Genomic DNA, 23,459 nt, shown 5'->3' with positions numbered 1-23,459 from the left:
TGAAATAGAATAGCTCTACAGAACAAAGGCAGCCATTTACATTAAAAAGGGAAATACACCTTAAAGCGTCGTCTATCTGCATCTCCCTTGATTTTGGAGATGTGTGAACATAAATGAGGCTACCAAAGTAAAACGCTTAAAAAAGCTTAAAGCTCCTTACGGGGAGCATCAAGACAGGATTACATAATTCTCAAAGTTTGGTGATAAACGGCAGCACGTCAAAGGAACAGTACCCAGGGTGACTGCAACACAATGGTAAATTAGCACATGTCAGTGCTTCAAAAGTGAATAGGATTTTTTGATTTAGGATTAACTGTTTAGCTGGGCAGTGCTTCAAGGGCTTTTTCTGATATTGTCTATCATCAAATGATTTAAGATGGTAGCTTGAGCTTATGAAAGCATTTATTTCTGTTTGACCTTGCATCAAAGCAATGTTTCCAGCAATGAAAAGACTGTTTTACTCAAACAAAAGGTGAAAATCAAAGAAAGAAAAGGAAAGCGTGAGGTCACATATAATGATTACTGTTCTGTAATGTCTTTAGGATCAATATTTGCATAAAAGGTGACAGTCTGCACCGTTTCAATAGGAGCAGAGAACAGTGTGATAGGCTCAATGTGATGCTCACTATACGATAAAATATCTGCCACTGTCGGAGTCAAAGCAGGCTTTACATCTGACCATTACAGCCATATCTCTTTGATGTGTCAGCAATTTACATGATTTTTCCTATATACAGCAAACAGATTGAATAACTGCATGTATTACAAAGGGTTGGCTTGAAGTGTGGGTCAGCTCCCTTTTCTGGTTACATGGAACATGACTTTGCAGTTTTGGTGCAATCATAGTTCAACTCAACTGATCTTTTCCACAATAAAAAGGATATTTTTTATTCGTGGAAAAGATCTCTGTTAAAGTAATTGTCGAATCAAGTTTAGTAATAGTTAATTCAAAACAAACCCACATCTGCAACCTGCTTTGCAACCCACCTTCACTCCCCCCTCTCATTCTGACCTAATGGTAAATGGACTGATTCTTGTATAGTGCTTTACTACTCTACCTGAACACTCAAAGCACTTTACACAACTTGCCTCATTCACCCATTCACACAAGCACTTTTTTATATGCTTTTCAACTTAAGTGTTTCTATCTGCCCAAGAATATCCTGCTCTTGGCAGACTGGAGTAGCCGGGAATCAAACCACCAACCTCGCTGACCTCCTCCTACTAACTCCTGAGCTACAGCCATCCTGTTTAATCGTTGTCATATTTGCTGTTATGGTTTCTCCTTTCTCCACACCTTCAGGTTTTTGGGTGCACACATGGAAAGGGATGGAAGTAGCAGAACACAACAGCACTGCTAAATATAAAATAACGCAGATGCCCAGTCACAAAACAAAATCAGCACTTAATCCGTGTATTTCATTGTGTCCAATCAGAAACACACCAGAGACCAGGTATTTAACTGATTACTGGTTTCTGTTTGAGGAAACTCAGTAGGCAACTATTTGCTAACATGTTGCAGAAATGCAATCAGTCCAAACGACACACACTGCTGCTTTGATGTGCGACCCTCGTATCAGAGAAGGATAATGGTAGCTGCATGATCGCGGTGAAGATTAAAAAATGAGTGAATGTGCAGTGTGCTTACGAGACAGCCTGCACAGACAGACAGAACCCCTCTGTCACAAGAAGGTACTGACAGAGCATGAGAAATAGTGCGATGATACAACTCCGATTGATTTCTGCATTTAAAATGAACCGTTTCAATATTATTTGTGCTCTCGGAGCAATATGCAAATGTCCTGTAATTGGGAATTAGCTCTGGGCAAATGCTTGTGTGTCACATTAATTTCAACAACTCCCCTAAGAAAACACTATTGGAACACTGCTGGGAAACTGTGAACATCACCATACCTGAGGATGGACGTTATTACACTTTGAATTTAAAACCACCATTTGGTGTACATTTAAAAATGTTTCATTTAGACGACTTCATGCTCACACACATGCCACGTGAAAACACAGGTGCCGATGTGCACGTTCACAGCCGTGCAGGTTCCCAGTCTCCATAAGTGCGCCATACTAAGCCTCATAATTATCCCACATCCACCAGCCATTAATCAAAGATGCTAGCTGATTGTTTTGGAATCAAAGAGCCCGGACCTTGTGATGTTTAAAGACAGACGATCTTTTCTTGCTGACGAGAACCATTAAGGATTGATAATGACGAGCAAGAGTGTTATGTGCAGCTCTAGGAGGCCCCTGACTCCTCTGACTGTGACTTTTAATTACACCTGCTCAGAAAAGATGTTAAGAGAGAAACTCAAAGAGTCCATCGTGGAATGCTTGTTTGTTCTCTGATAACATCCGAGCAGTGTGACAGATGCTCTTTTCATGTCTGCTCAGGTTCACTTTTACATTCCTGTAACATATTGGATGAAAACGAATCTGTCAAAACTCCCCTTTGTTGTCAAATAGTTGTATCAGGCAGGGTTGCTCCTTGCCTACACTGACTTTCTCACCTTCAGCTGTTCCAGATCAGGTCTCTCCATGCTGACCACGGCAGTCAGCAGCTGGTCCTCCAGACCGTCTCTGGTCACTGTGAAATTTATTAAGGTGCACTGGGCCTGCAGCTCTGGCTGATAATGAGGGCTGGCAAGCTTGGTGTGTAAAATGAGACGGAAACTGGGATTGTACTCACACTCCTTGTCTCCAATCTTTATGTACCTGTTTGTAAATCAGGAACAGAAACGTTTGATCAGTGAGGGTTTCTTAGTGAAAGTAGAGATTCTGAAACAGCACATATAATAGTGGACAATGTCATTATTGGCAAAGATCTAAACATCTGTCTTTTCTGTCTTTCATATGTTTAATACAAACAAATATCTTCAAACTGGGACACTTGTTTGTAATGAGAACCTGTCAAAAATGTCACACAACCTTTCTGCAAGGATGATAGTTTTTGACAATGCCAAACCAACTGATTTTTCTTCATGACAGATATAGTTTAAAAAAAATACTCTCAAATGTATTACAGTCATTTCCTGAAAATGCTGCACATTTAAACTGCAGAAACTTAGGAAACTGTTAGGGACACATATGACGCTCTAGTAAGCCTGAATTGTCAGTACTACATGTCCTGTGACCCTCTATGTGTATTTAACAGTGACTGAACCAGACAATATTTATAGGTGTGGCTATGCTGAGACCATTACTTACATCAGGGTGTCACCAGACCAGGCTTTTATTTTGTTATTTTGTCATGTGGTTCACTCACTCTTTTCACTGGCTTATTTAGGCACAAGGAGGAACACCACACACACTCTATCATAAGCTTTTTTTATATAACTAACTAAAATCATGAACAGCTGTTTAAATCCTAAAGTTCCTTCAATACACTGTAAAACACTTCTTGTTGCTAGGTAAGTTGCTTTTCCTACTTCCTAGTGGTAAATGGACTTGCACTTATGTAGCACCTTTCTGTTAATTTTGAGCATTCAAAGCATTTTCTACTAAAGCTCTCCTTCACCCAATCACATACACATCCACAGAGGGATTTATCTCAACATAATCAATTTTATCCAACATTCACTTGTACACTCACACACCGACGGATGTATCGGGAGCAACTCAGGGCTACAGTTACTTGCCCAAGGATACTTCAACACATGGACTGGAGGATCTGGGAATCAAATATATAGGCAGCTGGATAGCGTAGTGGTTAAACTACACGCCTTTGGAACAGAGGATCGCAAGTTCGATTCCTGCCTGGGGCGTCTGTATCCAGTAAGGGTCCTAAGGCTAGACCCCCTATGCTAAGCAAGCCTACCGCAGACATGAGCGAGACAGATAAATATGAAGGCATGCCGGCTCGGACGTCGCCCGGATCAACAAGGTCCGCGTCAGGTGTTGAGGAACCAGGGCACCCTGACGAAAAGTGGGCTACTGGAACAAGAAGGCATCGGTGGGCAAGGGACGAAAACAGGGCGTTGTTGGAATGCTACTACGCAAGTAACCCTGGCGGAAGGGGCTACATGAATAGGATGAGGGACCTATGGATTCTTCGATACCCAACATCCACAATGACGGCGAAACAACTAGTAGCTCAGTGTTCCAACATTCGAAAGAAGGGACTGCTCTCACAGCTAGAGATTGACGAGGTACAACACAAATGCTACGGCAAGGAGGAGTCAGGACGCCAGGTCAGGGGGGAGATATCATCACCCCCACCCGAGATTGGGTACATAGCCCCAAGTGCGATAGGAGAAGGATCGTTGAGTGCGAGAGGAACTGACCTGAAAAATAGGATCATGGCCAAGCTTGAAACCTGGATCCCCCGTAGCCGGTTACCAAGATTACGTGAAGTACCCTCAGAAGGTCTGCTAGATGATGTTAATGCAGCACTACGGGCAATACCTACAACCACGATTACCGACACTAACAAGCTGATCTACAATACGGCAGCAGTGATCAGTGAGATGCTTGGCTACAAGTTGAACAGCCACAAGGGGCAGTACCCTCCATGGAGAAGGAGGCTAGAGGGCAAGATCAAAGTAGCACGGAGGGAGGTTAGCCAACTAACGGAGTTGCAGAAAGGTGCGACAAATAAGGTGCCTAAGAAATACAGCAAGCTGTCCATACCTGAGGCCTTGGAAACTGCCAAGCAAAGACTCACAGCCTTGGCCAGCCGCTTGAGGAGGTACACCAGAGAGATAGAAGGCAGGAGAATAAACCAGCTGTTCTCCACAGAACCAGCAAAGGTGTACTCTCAGTGGCAAGGGAACAATAAGAGAACAGCACCACCAAGGCTGGAGACGGAGCAATACTGGAAGAGCATATGGGAGAAGGATGCAACCCATAACGGCAATGCTCAGTGGCTAGTGGATCTGAGGGCAGACCACAGCGACCTCCCTGAACAGGGTCCAGTAACCATCACAGTGGCAGATATCCAAGAAAGGGTCTCCAGTATGAAGAGTTGGACAGCACCAGGGCCCGACATGGTTCACGCCTACTGGCTGAAGAAGCTGACTGCACTCCACGAGCGCCTGGCAGCACAAATGAACCAGCTGCTAGTTAACGAGAGACACCCGGAATGGCTAACTGAAGGCCGGACGGTCCTGATCCCCAAGGACCCCAAGAAGGGACCGGTCCCCTCCAACTACCGACCAATAACCTGCCTCAGTACTACATGGAAGCTCCTGTCAGGCATCATATCGGCTAAGATGAACAGGCACATGGGTCAATACATGAGCGGGACACAGAAAGGAATTGGCAAGAATACCAGAGGTGCAAAACACCAGCTACTGGTAGACAGAACAATCAGCCGAGACTGCAAGACCAGACTGACCAACCTGTGCACTGCCTGGATTGATTACAAGAAGGCCTATGACTCAATGCCCCACAGCTGGATACTGGAATGCCTAGAATTGTACAAGATCAATGGGACCCTAAGAGCCTTCATCAGGAACTCAATGGGGATGTGGCGTACAACACTAGAGGCCAACTCCAAGCCCATAGCACAAGTTACCATCAAGTGCGGGATCTACCAAGGAGATGCTCTGTCCCCACTGCTGTTCTGCATAGGCCTGAACCCCCTCAGTGAGATCATTAACAAGACTGGCTACGGATACCGACTACGGAACGGAGCAGTTGTCAGCCACCTCCTGTACATGGATGACATCAAGCTGTATGCCAAGAGTGAACGAGACATCGATTCACTGATCCACACTACCAGGCTATACAGCAATGACATTGGAATGTCGTTCGGACTGGAGAAGTGTAGTCGGATGGTAACAAAGAGAGGGAAGGTAGTCAGAACTGAGGGGATTGAACTACCAGAAGGCAACATTGCAGACATAGAGGACAGTTACAAGTACCTGGGGATCCCGCAGGCAAATGGGAACCATGAAGAGGCCGCTAGAAAGGCTGCAACCACCAAGTACCTGCAGAGGGTCAGGCAAGTCCTGAGGAGTCAGCTGAATGGTAAGAACAAGATCCGGGCCATCAACACATACGCCCTGCCCGTGATCAGGTACCCTGCTGGGGTAATAGGCTGGCCAAAGGAGGAGATAGAAGCCACTGACATAAAGACAAGAAAGCTCCTGACCATGCATGGAGGGTTTCACCCCAAGTCCAGCACCCTGAGGCTGTACGCTAAGCGGAAGGAAGGGGGCCGGGGACTGGTGAGTGTCAGCACCACAGTCCAGGATGAGACAAGGAACATCCAAGAATACATTGGGAAGATGGCCCCAACTGACCGAGTGCTCAGTGAATACCTCAGGCAGCAGAAACCCAAGAAAGAGGAGGGAGACGAGGAACCATCATGGAAGGACAGGCCCCTGCACGGTATGTACCACCGGCAGATAGAGGAGGTGGCTGATATCCAGAAATCCTACCAGTGGCTGGACAAAGCTGGACTGAAAGACAGCACAGAGGCACTAATCATGGCAGCACAAGAACAAGCTCTGAGTACAAGATCCATAGAGGCTGGGGTCTATCACACCAGGCAAGACCCCAGGTGCAGGCTGTGTAAAGATGCCCCAGAGACAATCCAGCACATAACAGCAGGGTGCAAGATGCTAGCAGGCAAGGCATACATGGAACGCCATAACCAAGTGGCCGGCATAGTGTACAGGAACATCTGTGCCGAGTATAACCTAGAAGTCCCGAGGTCAAAATGGGAGATGCCCCCAAGGGTGGTGGAGAATGACCGAGCTAAGATCCTGTGGGACTTCCAGATACAGACGGACAAAATGGTGGTGGCTAACCAACCGGACATAGTGGTGGTAGACAAACAGAAGAAGACGGCCGTAGTGATCGATGTAGCGGTTCCGAATGACAGCAATATCAGGAAGAAGGAACACGAGAAGCTGGAGAAATACCAAGGGCTCAGAGAAGCGCTCGAGAGGATGTGGAGGGTGAAGGTAACGGTGGTCCCCGTGGTAATCGGAGCACTAGGTGCGGTGACTCCCAAGCTAGGCGAGTGGCTCCAGCAGATCCCGGGAATAACATCGGAGATCTCTGTCCAGAAGAGCGCAGTCCTGGGAACAGCTAAGATACTGCGCAGGACCCTCAAGCTCCCAGGCCTCTGGTAGAGGACCCGAGCTTGAAGGATAAACCGCCCGCAGGGGCGTGCTGGGTGTTTTTTTTAAATGGCTAGGGTCACTGTCACTACTGATAGCATGGACCAATGTCTGGAACCCATAGAGGTTGCACAGGTAGTCCAACCAAATATGTGTCATTGCCAGAAGGTTTGCTGTGTCTCCCAGCACAGTCTCAATAGCATGGAGGAGATTCCAGCAGACAGGTAGTTACTCTATGAGGCATTGGCAGGATTGGAGGCAGGGAGTTCTTGGAAGATGAAGGAATTGATACCACTGACTTTGCCCCCACATCTGCCAGACCTAAATCCAATAGAACATCTGTGGCATATTATATTTTGGTCCATCCAACACTGTCAGATTACACCTCAGACTCTCCAGGGGGGTCAGTGTAACCCTGGTCCAGATCTGTGTGGAGATTTCCCAGGAAAGCGCACGTTGTCTCATTAGAAGCATGCCCTGATGTTGTCGGGCATGTGGGGCTCTTCTACTGAGTACCATTTTAAGTTGCTGCAATGAAATTTTGACCTGCTGCATAATTTTTACATGATTTCAGGAGGTCCTTCAATTCAGCTCTCTGTAAGTTGATAGTTTTCATTTCCATCAATTCCATCAAACAATATCCTTTCATTGCTAACACATTACCAAGTTAATAAATGCCACTGTCCATCTTCATTAAAAAGAAATGTTATATAGTGTAATCACTGATAGAGCTCATGTATTGAATCTAATGAAGTTAAATGTATTTAAAATGTTTTTGTGTGGAAACCACAGACATACTAAAATGGTTTATTTGGAAAGTTCTGCTAGGCTTTAACTAACAATAGTTTCTCAAAGATTTACATTTATAGTGTCTATTTTTAATTTGTCATGTGGTGTCAATAATTAAAAAAGGCAGTGAAAAGAAAGTGCTTGTTGCGGTGTTACATATGAGTAGAAAGTTTCCTGAATTAGATCATTGTCTGAAGCAGTGCCTTACAATGCTTCATTCAGTGCTACAAGTATTAAGACACCTTTCAGCATGAGCCTTACCTTCCCTTCTTGATGGTTTCTCTGCCAAGCAGAGGTCCAAGAACAGGATCTAGCGTTTCTTCCAAGTTCTCTATCAGAACCACATCACCTGCTGCCAGCGCTCTCTCTATGGCATCTAGGTACCTTTAAGGTACAAATAACAATGAATCTGTCAAAATTCTGGTTATTAAATGCCCAAAAAACCTCAGTACTGCAGTTTTCTATGAGGCTCTTACCCTCGCTGTCCGATGCGGATGACTTGCAGGTCTTCACCATATTTATTTTTGATCCACTTGATGCCCTGCAGCTGGGGGTCCACCATAAGGGGCCAGCGTTGGCAAGAAGTAAGAATGGTAGCATTCTCCGTGGACATCCTGTCAGCAGGTAGCCCCTCATTCTGCCATGTAGCAACGTCAGCGTCGTCAGTCAGCAGTGTCAAAGGGTCCAGGTCATGCGTCACTGGGATAGGAACCTTACACGTGATTTGCATTTTAATTAGTTTTTCCCAGTGAACTGTTTCAATTCTTCTTCATGATGACTGACAGGTCACAAGTCACAGCAATGGTGCGTTGTTAAAAAGGAACAGATAAACTTTTCCCTTTAGTATTTAAATCTATGTTCATCAAAAGTCGACTGGCAACTGCTGTTAGAATAAAAAACATTGTGGTTTCCATGTAGAGCAGGATTACATTTGGGACTATTTACATCTGCAAATAAATGCCCAAATTGGTAATCCTTTCTTTGGATCATTATTGTATGTGATTTGCATTAAACTTTGGTTAATAGCGCAAAGTGGATACTGGACTATCTCACAGAACGTCCACAGTATGTGAGGACACAGGGCTGTGTCTCTGATACGCTGGTCTGCAGTACGGGGGCCCCACAGGGAACTGTGCTGGCACCGTTCCTCTACACTGCAGACTTTTCCATCAACTCCCCACGCTGCCACCTACAGAAGTTCTCTGACGACTCTGCCATAGTCGGCCTCATCACAGGTGAGGACGACTCAGAGTACAGACAGTGGACTCTGGACTTTGTAGACTGGTGTCAGCAGAACCACCTGCTGATCAACGGCGGGAAAACGAAGGAGTTGGTGGTGGACTTCTGGAGACGCAGACCCACCACACTGACACCGGTAAACATCCAGGGAGTGGACATTGAGATAGTGGACTCTTATAGGTACCTGGGTGTTCACCTGAATAATAAACTGGACTGGAGCCACAACACTGATGCTCTTTACAGGAAGGGTCAGAGCAGACGCTACCTGCTGTGGCTGCTGAGGTCATTTGGAGTACAGGGAGCGCTTTTAAAGACCTTCTATGACTCTGTGGTGGCATCTGTCATTTTTTACAGTGTGGTATGTTAGAGCAGCAGTTTATCTGCAGCCGGGAAGAAGAGGTTGGACAAACTCATTAGGAAGGCCAGCTCTGTTCTGGGATGCACCCTGGACCCAGTGCAGGTGGTGGGAGACAGAAGGACTCTGGCCAACATCTCTGATGGACAGAGTCTCCCACCCCATGCATGTAAATGTTGCTGAACTGCAGAGCTCCTTCAGTGACAGACTGCTGCATCCTAGATGCACGAAGGAGCGTTTCTGCAGGTCCTTCCTCCCTGCAGCTGTCAGACTGTACAATCAGAACTGCTCCCAACAATCAGAGATGTTTACATCTGCGCTGTAACTGCAATAAGTTAATTAACCGATTCGCACTACAACCTGGTTTGCCTCTTATCTGTAGCTATTTTTATTTAATTTAATAACTGTACAATACTCTGTATATAGTAACCATTGTCCTTAATGTAAATATGTAAGAAAAATTGTGTATGAAAGAAAGAGTACTTTATTGATCCCAATGTGGAAATTCCTCTCTGCATTTAACCCATTCACTCGGTGAAGCAGTGGGCAGCCATTGGGCGCACGGGGAGCAGTGTGTATGGACGGTACCTTGCTCAGGGGCACCTCAGGGTAGCTGTTCAGGGGGATCGAACCCCCGACCTTCCGATCATGGGCAACCACTCTACCTACTGAGCTATCCCTGTTTCTGTTGTGTCCTGTGTACTCTTTGTTTGTATATGTGTCTTTCTGGCTGCTGTTACAACCAAATTTCCCCTTGTGGGACAATTAAAGGATTATTCTAATCTATTCTAAATACTAAAAAATTAAAACAAGAAAATTAATGTTTAATAATATTAATAGAAGAGCTAAACCATCAGTGAACAGTGAACATAACAGACATGTCTCAGTCAGAGAAGCTGACGGTGGTAGTGATAAAAAGCAATGCAACTTGTTATCTGTGCTACCACTGTTTTGTATTTGTGCCTCAGGACTTCTGTGAACATTCGGCCGTGGTATTTTCAAGCACAGAAAACAGGCATTATATTGCTAGTAATGAATGAATGTCTCTACCTTCCTAGCCCGTTTTTCCCTGATTTTCTGATTCTGACTACAGTTGAGACAGTGACATCACAGTGACATTCCAGTTTAGTTTTTTTTTCTCTATTGCCATTTATTTCCATTTGCGTTTTGATTTAACCACCAAAACTACGTAGTTAGGCTTGCAAAATGATCGTGTTCTGGATTAAAATATATCTTTTAATCCTTCACTTTAAAAAAGGATGCTTAAGGTGCCTGTTGTGTCAAAATGTGATGTTCCTGCCTGGTTGTGAGACCCATCTGTCATCGTGATGGGTGATTCATGACACCAGTGTCAGAGGACACCTTGTATTTATCTCTGAGATGCCATAGAGTTTGACTAAACAGCAGTGTTTAGTGCTGTGGGAATTAGACCAGCAATGTACAACATAACGTTTTCTCAGTTGGGCCTCCAGGCAAACAAATGTCCAAACAGGTACAATCTCTTTAACAACCATTATGAATAAAACGACTGATCGCAAATTAAACTTTAGTTAAAGTTTCAGGGGTAAAATTTTACTGACCTCCAAATAAAGCCAACCTAATTTATTTTAATAGATTAAATTATAGAGCATATTAGCAGATTTACATTAATTATATAAATCTGCAAAATACTTTGCAGATTTGCAGCCTCAACCACACTGCAAGAGAGGTGGGCTGCTTTCCTTCGCATTTTAACAATCCAAACAGGTAGCTCAACGCAGGACTTTTACTGACATTTTAATGGGAAAATTGTAACAAAACACTGCTTGTTGGTGAGGGTTCATTTCAGCCAGTTTGCTTCACAGGTGGACTCAAATCATGGAAACACTATTAGTGGCCCAAAAGGCCAGCAGCTGCCCAGTAATGGAACATTTACCAGTAGCATTACAATTTGCAAGCAATAAAAAATAGATAAACAACACTACATAACATTTTATAACTGCAGTTGTTAATGTGTCCTATCAGCCATGATACATGACCTAATTAATTCATAAAGTATTCTAAATGTTTTGCGTAATACAAACCCGTTGTAACTGCTGAGTAAGCATTAATATCCCTTAAGTCTATTTTTTTTTTTTTTTACAAAAGCTACTTATATTTACTCAAGTTATATTATTAATCATTTAAATTTGAACCATTTTATAAAATATATATAAGGTTTTCTGAACAGATTATTGTTTTTTCCACTGTACATTTAGCTGTGGGCAAAATTCCTAAAGTCCTGACATCACTAGCAAACAATAATTACATGCAGAGATAGAGAAAGACCAACAGGGCCGGTTGCAGATTCATTTCTGTGTTACATTTCAGTCAGATTTACAAGTAAAGGTTTTCAAAGACTTTTCACAATTCTTGCAGTGTGGCTAATTCAAGTTGAAATAACACATAATGAACCCACCTTCAGCTGACTGAGATAAGGCCTCCACGTGCTGTCCATAAGCTGGACCCTGTAGCGCTTGGTAAAATATCCTAGGTAGGAGATGAAGGTGGTGATGAGGAGAACATCTCCACACAGAGTCCTTTCCTGCTTCTTGAAGTTCTCTACAGCCTCTGCCCAGCGAACATTCTCTGATGCTAGACCACCCACCTAAACAGAAAATAGCAGCAGACCACTTTTAAAGTTGTTGTTTTTTTTTTCATTTTTCCCAATGAAATACCGTCATTCCATCATCTTCCCCAAAGCCATTGTGGAAAGAATCAAAATCAAATGATGGCTGCTGCTGCCAAGGTGCTAAACCATAATTTAAGGAAATCTCCACAACAATGCCTTAATACCTTTGAGTTGTTTTTTTTTATTACCATTTTTAGGTTTAAACACTCTGCTTGTGCACCGACACCACTACTTTTTACTTTTTAGCAATGACCCAGTGTCCCTCCAGGGATCAATAAAGTTCCCCTCAATATCTTATGTCCTCTAAACTTCAGAGGGCGCATGCACTAACACAGACTGCAACTTCTCAGTGCACATCACAGAAATACCGTGCACTTCAGCAAGTTGACTGCATTTGCACTGACATTTTGGATTGACTAGGCAATAAGCACAACCTCAACCTCTGTTTGTTGCTTCTGTCAGGTCTTTTAGAAGCTTTCTCTGAATAATTTAGATTATCATACTAGCATTGTCAACATTCATCTTTGCATTTTGCTGCTGTAAGCAGGAGATTTACAAACCAAAAGATGATTACAGGATTTATGTGTATATGTGAATATGTATATATATGTGTGTGTGTATGTAAATGTATTGTGGACCTAAAGGCAGAGACAACCACACTAACATGGGGCAAATATATCTATATTTAAAGATATAGATATCTTTAAATCTATCTATCTATATATATATATATATATATATAATATAAAACACCCAGCACGCCCCTGCGGGCGGTTTATCCTTCAAGCTCGGGTCCTCTACCAGAGGCCTGGGAGCTTGAGGGTCCTGCGCAGTATCTTAGCTGTTCCCAGGACTGCGCTCTTCTGGACAGAGATCTCCGATGTTGTTCCCGGGATCTGCTGGAGCCACTCGCCTAGCTTGGGAGTCACCGCACCTAGTGCTCCGATTACCACGGGGACCACCGTTACCTTCACCCTCCACATCCTCTCGAGCTCTTCTCTGAGCCCTTGGTATTTCTCCAGCTTCTCGTGTTCCTTCTTCCTGATATTGCTGTCATTCGGAACCACTACATCGATCACTACGGCCATCTTCTTCTGTTTGTCTACCACCACTATGTCCGGTTGGTTAGCTATATATTTACATATTAAATATAAATAAACATACTTTCACACTGTGTTAATTAACGTTTGTCCTGGCAGTTTTTCCAAAAACTAACTGGAATAAAGTTCCAGTTAGCACTTTAAGTTCTGTCATCATTGGGGATGATTTGATTAAATTATCCTCCAAACTGTTGGCAATCTAGGAACAAAGAAAATAATAATTACTGAGTTACAAAGTTAAATTTATTTATAAAAAGTCTGGTTGACCTTCTCCAAAATATCAAGTTATTGTCACCACCTATAATGACTCAGCTCTTATATTTGAACTACTATTAATCACTTTAGCCATTTTAACCACCCTTATTAAACAAGCAGCACGATATATAGTGACAGATTTTTAAAGGAGGCTCTTTGTCTGCAGACTATTTTGAATACACATTTGAGACGGTCCCTATCTTGTGTATTATTCAAGATGGCAGCTTTTCATATCAAATCATGGAGTAGACACCTGTGCAATATCAGACCATTTTTCTTATTCTGCAGTGCACAAAACCTTTGCAGAAGACTGGATGAAACGTTATTTATAAGGATAAAGATGTCTAGCGTTTTTTTAGCCTGTCAGTAAGTTGTGTCTCCATTACTGAATAAAGCCTTAGCTTCTAGCAGTTTAATTTTGCAGTACTTAGATAAGTATCATGTGAATTGCTCCTAAGACAGAAGGAAATGTCAGAATCTTCTGATGAAGCCTTAAAAGCAGGTTGTCTGTAATGACTCAGAAAAGCAGTTGTGCTGCATGACAAATCAGCAGGATAAATGATGGTAATATGGTCAAATAAAGAAATTACTCTTTTTACTGGAAAGTGTCATTACATGACTCAAATCTAATTTCAACAGGCCAAACTGTGCAAGGTGCCTTTCTGGGCCCAGACTATCAAGCCCTCTAGTTAATGACTGAACAACAGTGCCGGGAGCAAATGTTCAATATGATACAGTCAGTCCATGATTGGTTGTCATCCATGCTTCCCTCCCAAGCAGCTCCACCTCACCTCACATGCTATTACCTGATGCATGTGTGTTAAAAAAGATTCTCTGTCTTTACAAGCTTTGGTGGACTTCGGTGCTGAGCAGTAGGCACAGATGTTTTCTTTTATTGGTGAGTATTCACTCACCAAGCCAAATCATTACATTCAGGTGTTCCAAGCACTTCCATCACCACAGGTGTATAAAATGTATAATTGAGCATTAGGGCAGAATGGGTTGTTTTAGGAGCTCAGGAGTGTTACCATTCTATAGTCAGCTGTTGGCGGTATTATAACAAACTAGAAGCGGAATATCAGCAACTCAGCCACGAAAACTGGTGCAGAATTCACCAATTTGCTACAGACCTTTAAATTTCATGTGGCCTTCAGATTAGCTCAAGAACAGTGGCACAAAAGCACAGAGAGCTTTATGGAATGGGTTTCTATCTGTTCAAAACCATTAGAGAGCATCGCTGACAAGTCTCTTGAGTGCTTCAAAGCCTCATTGTTATCACAAAAAAGTGTGATTTTGAGTTCCATCTGTAACCTTCCGAGGGTACGTCAGCGAAGGTGGACATATGAAGGCTGACCCAAAGAAAATCAATGCAGTAGCTGATTGCCCCACTCCAACTTTTGCCGATGCTTTATATGTGACTAAAGCCACACCCTTGCCAGACTTCTCCTCAAAAGTCTCCTTTGTTTGGGCCCAGGAAGCAGGGTCAGGCTTCCAAGAGAGATTTTCATCTCTGCTCAAGTTCTGATCAAACTGGTGATTCTTTTGAGAAACAGGATCACCAACTGAGACACTCAGAACATTTCTGTATAATTTTATTTTATGTTAGTTATCTTGGGGAAAACAAAAATCTAGTTTTTAATCTTATTTTGTTAAATATTTACGACCTTGATGGACAGTGTTGGTTGTCTGAAAAAGTAACATATCTTTTCCATTTATTTATACCAGTGGGACCACAATGGGGATTTCTGTCAATCATGTGTTATTATTAAATCATAAAACAGCACAAAAAGTCACATATAAATTGAAATTCATGACATTAATACTCTGTATGTACTCTGTAGCAATCCTATTTTTTCCCAAGTCTGTATATGCAGTTGGCAGAATAACTACAGCATGAAATAGCAAAAATTTCAGGCCTTCATTCATTTCTGGCCCAAATAGCTTCTGTGCTATCTCATATGGCATCAGCTCCTCTTTTGATTGTATTATCAGATTAAGAAACTTTTGATATAGACATTATGCGTCACCTGTCATTTCTTTTATTTCATTTTAAATCTATTTCCTCCCGATAATTGATGGTGAAGAGGATGTGGCTGGCTTCTTCAGTCAGCGCTTCTGATATCATTTTATGTGTGTTAGGCATAAAATCTTTCCTACACCACAGACAAGAAAGAATCGGTAACCCAGGTACCCAGCAAGAAAGGTGCTGACAGTTGTAACCTCAAAATAAAAAATATGACACAAATAATGCTTAATTGATTGAAAGTGTCTTAGTCTAAATGCTACTAATCAAAGATAAGACAAAATCAACATCAGATTTAAAATGCAGTATTGCAGTGTGCACACATCTGTAACTATGTAAGCATGCTGTGACAGGAAACAGAGTGTATTTGTCTGTGGTAGTGGCTAGCCTCCTCACCAGACGGTTAGCCAGGGAAATGGTGTGCGCGGTTGATTCTGCTTCCTGTTGGCACTTGAGCTTGTCTGCAGTGGCCTTCTCAAACTTGGCTGTGAGCTTGGCCAGGTTCTCATTAAGGTGCTGATAGGCCACAAACACACACGCACACAAAAACAGAGAAAAAATTGGCACTTGTTAAAGTACAGTGTGGTCATAACGAATCCTAAGAGACAGAGATTAAAGACAGTCAAAGTGTTTCTATGAAAGAAATTTAGGAGTGTGTAGAAAGTTGGGTAAAACTTATCATTAGTCCCACTATGGATTTATTTGGCATATGGAAGCAATTAGCGCAAGGACAAACAGGATTAATCGGTGGAGAGGCACACAGGTTCAGTAGATTAGTTTGAGGATTGCTAATTCCCCTTGGCTCCGAAGCCACTCTCCACTCAAGCGATCTGACTGAGGGCTTGAAAAATGACAGCGAGAAGTCACGCTGGATCTTATTAATAGTCGTCACTCTGCACTCTGCAGGTTTTGATGTAAGCAGCAAAAGCTGCTGCAGCGTACCGAACCCAGTGCTCTGCTGGGGCTGTCTGATGCGCTGAATGCCAAACGCCACTGAGAAACAATTATTTACAGCTGCTTTTATCAATAGGGTTTTCAGGCTGACAGATTTGGTTTTAGATTAATTAACTGCAAAAGCTTTTAAAAGCACTTGCAACAGCTTAGCATTGATGAAATGCTGTTGGTAGATCATTGCTGGAAGAACGCATGTGTCAACTGTCACTCAAGCGTTGGAAAAATAATTCTGAACTTTTGCTTATGGCTTCCAGTTGTTTCTATTTTATTTCTGTAGCACCAAAATCTTATTATAACTACATATCTTCAGGTGATGGAGTTGTTGATCCTCACTGATGTCTCACGAATCTTTTATAGTGAGGTGCTGAGGATTTCTGACTTTTATAAGTCATTTTTCAACTCTCAGTCTCTTTTAAGTTTTAATACTTTTTTGTGCGTGTCACTGCGTTTGTGTCAAAGAAATGATAAGAAGAAGACAAGAACATGCCTTCAAAGAACAGTACTCCTTTCTTTAATAAAATGGTAATGCAATTTCAAAGAATATATCCTTTGGATTTTAGATATTGAAATTGTCTTCTTTTGAAACAGATACTTGTCAGGCAACAAATAAACTTTTCATTTCCTGTAGTCTCAGTTCAGTGCAGTGGCTTACATTGATTTTGCTTTTGATGGCGGCGAGCTTCTCTTGTGCAGCCGCCAGCTCTGCATTGGCCTTGCTTAGAGCCTGACGCTTCGGCTCCACCTCGCAGTAAACCTCGTAGAACTTGACGATGTTTAAAACCCAGGAGCACAGACCCGCTGCTGCATATGACTTGGATGCCACCAGGTCTGGCTGGAATTCTGGATCCTGGAGAAAAGGATACACATGCTGTCACATCCTGCTTCCAAATTCAAAATGCGTTAATAATTTCTCAGGCTGTCAGCAAATATCCTGAAAATGAACATAAAATTCATATTAAATTATGGTTAAAATGCAGTATAAAATGTCTTTCTGTGTAATAACGTCAGGAGAGCTGTGTGGTAAAGTTGCAGGCTTAACACTGTTGCTGATGTGAAGTGAGAGAGAGTAATAAATGATTTACAACGCTTGGGCATTAGCAGGCTTCTCACATACATTAGCTAGCTTAACTTTTGTAACTTTGTCTGCAAAACATACAGGCGAAGACACACAGTTCTACATCAACATCAGTTTGGGCCTGAAATAATTCATCAGCAACTACGTGGTAATGATGGTAAAAAATTCATGATCCAACTCATAAGCATGAGAGGCTAACAAGGATATAGCTAGCTGTTTCTTTTCTTGGAAAATCTTTTGATATAGCTGCTACCTCTGTCCATTAAATGTACACCAAGAATGAATATCAATTTACAAATGAGTTTGTTATTGCAAAACGAATGCTGACATATTTTTGTTTATTATATTGCTTTGGCACAGTCCTTTCATGTTATCCTGTGTAATTTGATCTGCAGCAGCTATTTTGGCTAAAGGATACAGGATATTACTGGATTCTCAAACACACAGTGTCAAAAGCAAATCAGTGATAATGAAAGTAAAATCATTTGGTGCACAGGCAGTTGGAAAATAGTTCTCAGTTTGAACTATTTTACCTGTTTTTCCAAAATAGTTCTTTTTTTCACAAGGTACAGAGATTAATTTCAGTTCAACAGTTCCTACATAGTGAACTTAAGCTGCACTTTACCTTTATTGGCCACACTGACATTCCTCATGTTTGCTTCACTGAACTTCATCATCAGGACGGCTGTTAAATTTGTAATGCTTAATTTACTAGCTGATTCTCTCTCTCTGTCATTTCAACACTTGGCAGCCATAATGTGCCATTGTCATTATAATCACACCCCTACTAAATTTATGACTTATTAGTTGAGCTTGCCATGCGGCAGACATTGCACTCTGAACAGTGTTAGCAAGGAATTCAATGAGTAAGGGCTAATTGAACACTTACCTGCAGGTAAGGCTGAATGGCCTTAAGGCAAGCCTCTGGGATCTTTTCCTTGTTGAAGTTAATCAAAGAGTCCAGGAATGTGTCCACTTTGGCCATCATTACCTTTGCAGCCTTCCAGCTGCGATCCTTTGGGACTTTGCCACCAGGTGCCATCAGGACCATGACTGCTGCTGTGATGTTGGTCACTGCTGCCACTGGAGAGCCAAATGACTTCAGCTCAGTCAAGTTGTTCTGATGTAGGGAAGACAGACAGAGTCACTAATGAAAAATGAAAGCTGTGATCGAATTGAGTTTGTATAAAAGTACTTGTCTGTGGTCTTCTGAGGGGAAAAGAGAGAAAGTGGAAAGGATTAGAATAAAGACAGAAGAACCTGTGCTGACTCTGAGAAGACAACAGAGAATTCTAATTAGGGCATCTTTAGAGAGCTCTAAGCAGTGATTGAACTGTCTGTTCTGCTTGTTTGAACAGAGAGCACCTTTAAACACAGAGGGTGTTTTTGAATATCCCCCAGGATGCTCATAAACCTACATGGGATGCAAGGATAAAGTAAAATGTCTGCAGAACACAGAGAAGACATTATTTTGGGGAAGACCTGCTAAATCCTATGACTAAATAATCTCCTATACAATTCAAGGCTTGTGTGCACGTAAGTTATTCCACTGAAGCTGGGAAAATTAAATCAAAACCAAGCAAGAAAAGTATAAAGTATGAAGTAAATCAATACGTTACAGCAGGGGACAAGAGAGTAACTGACCTTATTGAGAGTGTTAAGGGCATCCTGAGCAGCAAGCAGGGCTGGCTCGGCTTTAGCTAAGTCTTCTTCACAGTCTCTCTGTTTGCCGCTGACTACCACAGCAATGGCAGCCACTTTTTCTTCTTCTTCATCAGCCACCGCCTTCTCTTTGGACACTTTCTCAGTTTCTATCCCAACCTCCTGGGGCCAGCACACAGAATTTATTGCTAGGTTAACATGTAAAGGGGCTTAATAAACACAACTACTCTTTAATTAAGCAAAACTGGTATTTTAAACTGTAAAAAGACAAATCAAAATTCCAAGGTATAAGACTGAGAACAAAGAATGCTCTGAGAAACAAAATGCAGGCGTTTTTTCTTCCGACTAATTTGACACTGAGGTTTAAGCCTAACTTTCTCTGAATATCTAATATTTTACTGAGCAGTTCCAGCCAAGACTAGAAATCCATCCGTAGATAGGGACGCTGCTTCTGATATGACAGCCTAGTGCTTAATTAAGATTTATTTAACATCATACTTCATTTCTTTAAGCACTGCCAGAGAAATATGCCCCAAAACACAGATACATGTTTTGTTTTGTTTTTCTTGAGGTGCTGGTGTTATATATGTTCTTGCCTGTATAAGTTTGTCAGCATCCTCATTCTTCTGCTTGAGTTCCACTTCTTGAGCAGCCAGCTTGGCCTTGAGGTCATCCACCTATCGGAAGATGAGACACCGGAGAGCGGGAGGTCAGGAGGATTTGCCTGGATGAAGATCTGGATAAATGAGATCTTCAGCCAGTCAAATCCTTGTTCAATGGAGCAGTACAACAAATTTCTGACAGTAGTATATGCTAAGAGTTACAAAGAGATGAGTGCCTACCAGCAAATCTGTAGGCAAGAAACGAGATTTTTTTAAGTGAACAGACCAGCATTTATATGGAGTTTCTCTATTCTTACTGACCACTGATCTCTGTATTGCTCTCTTCCACAGCGTGTCTTTGTCCTGTCTTCCTCCCCTCAACCCAAAGAGGTTTGTTCCTGTTAAAAGGGAGTTTTTCCTTCCTGCTGTCACCAAAGCACTGTGATTGTCTGGTTGTTGGGGTTTTCTCTGTTTTCTTTGTATTATTGTAGGATGTTGACCTTACAATATAAAGAGCCTTGAGGCAACTTTTGTTTTCATTTCGCTCTCAATAAATTAAATTGAACTGAATAGTTTAAATCTGTGAGGAAAGCTTTTAGTATAGGCCTGTACAGGATTCGCACCCAATACTACAACCTGGCTGTGATTACAAATAGACAGAGTCACTGCAGTGAATACTGAAACACCTCTGACCTGCAGAGATATAAAATGTATCAACCACCATCAGCTTAATATTGCAAAGGTCCCCCCTCAGACCATCCAGTTATTGATCCATCCAGTTCACCAGCTTCAGCTTTTTTTAACGTTAAAATAGACATCCTAACATCACAAACATGATACTAGCATCAGTCTATTTCTCCAAAAAAAGAGTCACTGCTCAGATGTTGAACTGTACATTTAATTAAAACATGAAAGTCTCCAGTTTACATAAGTTGAAAGGAAAAAAGTAACACAAAGATTAAGATGAAGGGAACAATGACTTGAGCGCAGAGGCGGGCTACTGACAATAATCTATTTCTGTTTTGTTAAATGGTCTTGCAATCAGTGTGCATATCATTAAGACTAATGAATCTGCCACTATCACCTAACTGAATCTCTCAAGTAGTTTTGAAGGACTGATCATTTTGTTTTGTCGTTTGCATCATTGTTGGATCTTCATTATTAATACGACTGCTGATTGAGCTCAAAAGCATCTCAACTGAAAGGTAAACATCTCAGTTCTTCAAGGCAATAAATATGATTCTGTGTCTTATGAGAGTCAAAAAAATACGCTTCATAAAGGACACTAAACATTTGCAGATACTATTTTGTGCCCTATAGGATTGTGCCATGGGTCATGCATGTGACCTTTTAGCATTACTGTAAAAAAAACTGTAACCTGTCCAAGCAGATAAAGGGAGAAATAAGAGATGAACGGCATGCATAGTTTGAAAATATAAAAGCTTTAGGACTGGAGCTGCTATCAGCGCGCGCGCGCGCGCACACACACACACACACACACACACACAAATGAATAGACCAAAGACGATCATAAAGAGAAATTAAAGCTGTTACAAACTCCTCATAACTCCCTGACAACTAGGGCTCTACATTAACGTCCGACTCCATCAAAACATTGCACTGGGGAAATAAAAACAGACTGTTTTTCATGCTTGTCTTTCAGCTAATTAACAAACAGAAAAATCAGGCCTGAGGGAAGACGGCCCTTTTGGGTTGCGACAATTCTGTATAAAATATGCAGTTGAACATTAGACGAGCACCAAGTGAGCCATCAACATGATGAATAGGTGGGGTGGGGGTTGGGCAAAAGAGGGAGGGTGGGAAGAGGGAGAGGGGTAAAAAGGGACAAACTAATTGGTGAAAGACAAGCGTGATATTCAATATATCTGCGCTGCTTCGGTGTTTATGTACTGCTGATAGAAATCCAAGTAGGAAAAACATGTCTCTGTGCCCCTGACTGCCTGTATAAAACAGCCCACTCTCACTCCCTGCAGCTGGAAATGTAAATTGGAACAACCATTTCTTAAGGCGAGAGAAAATTCAATACAAAACCAAAAGACTATACCCATTCATTCAAATGCGATGGCTTATGCACTCAAAACACACGTTTAAATTCAACAGAGTTTGGGATTCCAGTGTTTGCTTACATTGCCGTGTGGACTAAGTATAGCTTCATTCATGCAACAAAAAGACATCTGGCCGTTTGTGTGTTAAGGGAACGGGGTGTCTAATGTTTCCAGTTATTATCCATATAAGAGAAAACCCTCCCGTTTCTTTTCCCCAGTGCAAATAGCTGTCAGGAGTTAGCCTCTTTTGGTAGGAGCTAAGTTTAGAGCGATTACATGAAACACCTCCACACTGATTTGAACAGGAGAATTACTGCAAAGACGTACTTATTGCTACAGCAGTGATTAGTCATACTACACCTTTTATTTTTCATTCTGCTGTTATTACTAAATTGACCACTATTTCTCTAACTATACACCTACTTATCTATCTGTACTACTGCTTGTACTACTAATGGTCTTGCAGGAACTATATGATGCTACTCTATATGGTCACTGTATCAGAATATTGATTAAATTCTTCAACACGAGAGACTGTATGCTGGCTTCCAGACCAATACAGATGGTCTGTATATAGACTAGTAAATATTAAAAAAGGGTGAACTTGAATGCTATCATGCAATTAGAACGTAACAGATTAGGATAAATTACCTATTGTCATACATTTTTGATAAAATACTGGCCGTCGTGTATACCACAAGTCATTTAGTTGTTCACAAGGAATGCTCTGGCCCCTTATTAGTAAGCGAGACAAAATAAATTAATGTCTTTAATCTACTTTAGCAAAACCTACTATTACAGCTGCTAATGTATCAGAACTACTACTTCCTACTGCAACTCGTACACATTCTAGTAATACTTCTACAACTGCTTCTACCAGAACTCAAAGTACATCTACTACTTGTATTAGTACTACTTATCCTAGAAGTAGTACTACAGTTAGCATGCAATAGTACTTCAGCTGGTAGTACCACAGCACATGCACAAATATGTCACAATGCAAACTAACCAAAGGTAGAAATCCACCTCTGTAAAACTGAAGAGGGAAAAAAAACATGAAACTAATGTGTTCTCTGGGGAGCAGATGACTCATACACACACACATACCCACATACTGTACACACACACACACACACACACACACACACACACAGACAAAGATCCCTTGCTTGAACCCTTCCGGTCGTTGTTTATCATGACCGCCGCAGCCCCTGGTGAGCCACAGTTTCCCTTGCACAGAATGTTAAATAACAGTACTTATAATAGGGCAGCCATCATTGTGAATGCACTAACAAATACAGGGTGCACTAATGGTGGCTTGCTGCTGTAAAGGGTATGCTCTCTAATTAGAAGGCTCCTCAATTATCATACCCCCCCGTATATTTCATGTATGTGTCTGTGTGGCTGCGTGTGTGCATACATGTGTGTGTGCTAGTCTGTTCCTACAGTAAATGGGAGACGGGAAACAAAACTTCGCTCTGCAGCTTTCAACACTAACGTCACTTGTTTATGGGGTGTTTATGTATGTGTGATCTTGTGCGGGTGGAAATGTGTGGGCCTGTTTATGCAAAGCACTGGAGATGCATGGTATGTAACAGTGACACTGT

The 23,459-nt window shown here is 42.0% G+C and overlaps 1 protein-coding gene across 2 annotated transcripts in view; it reads right to left on the bottom strand.

Moving 5' to 3' along the window:
- The window catches only part of dnah9 (dynein, axonemal, heavy chain 9), a 198,962-nt gene that overhangs the window by 61,620 nt on the left and 113,883 nt on the right, over window positions 1-23,459 (bottom strand). For both annotated transcript variants that reach the window (XM_026177431.1, XM_026177432.1), the window contains 9 exons: window positions 19,781-19,861; window positions 19,167-19,346; window positions 18,412-18,642; window positions 17,100-17,294; window positions 15,890-16,009; window positions 11,903-12,091; window positions 8,348-8,583; window positions 8,133-8,255; window positions 2,523-2,727 (listed from right to left, as the gene is read on the bottom strand). In XM_026177431.1, coding sequence (XP_026033216.1) covers window positions 2,523-2,727; window positions 8,133-8,255; window positions 8,348-8,583; window positions 11,903-12,091; window positions 15,890-16,009; window positions 17,100-17,294; window positions 18,412-18,642; window positions 19,167-19,346; window positions 19,781-19,861 — 1,560 coding nt within the window. The remainder of the gene's footprint in view (window positions 1-2,522; window positions 2,728-8,132; window positions 8,256-8,347; window positions 8,584-11,902; window positions 12,092-15,889; window positions 16,010-17,099; window positions 17,295-18,411; window positions 18,643-19,166; window positions 19,347-19,780; window positions 19,862-23,459) is intronic.

The sequence above is a fragment of the Astatotilapia calliptera genome, chromosome 8, assembly GCF_900246225.1.
Source record: "Astatotilapia calliptera chromosome 8, fAstCal1.2, whole genome shotgun sequence".
Classification (NCBI taxonomy): domain Eukaryota; kingdom Metazoa; phylum Chordata; class Actinopteri; order Cichliformes; family Cichlidae; genus Astatotilapia; species Astatotilapia calliptera.
The sequence above is the reverse complement of the archived record's forward strand: the minus strand, read 5'-3'. Positions and strand labels throughout refer to the sequence as shown.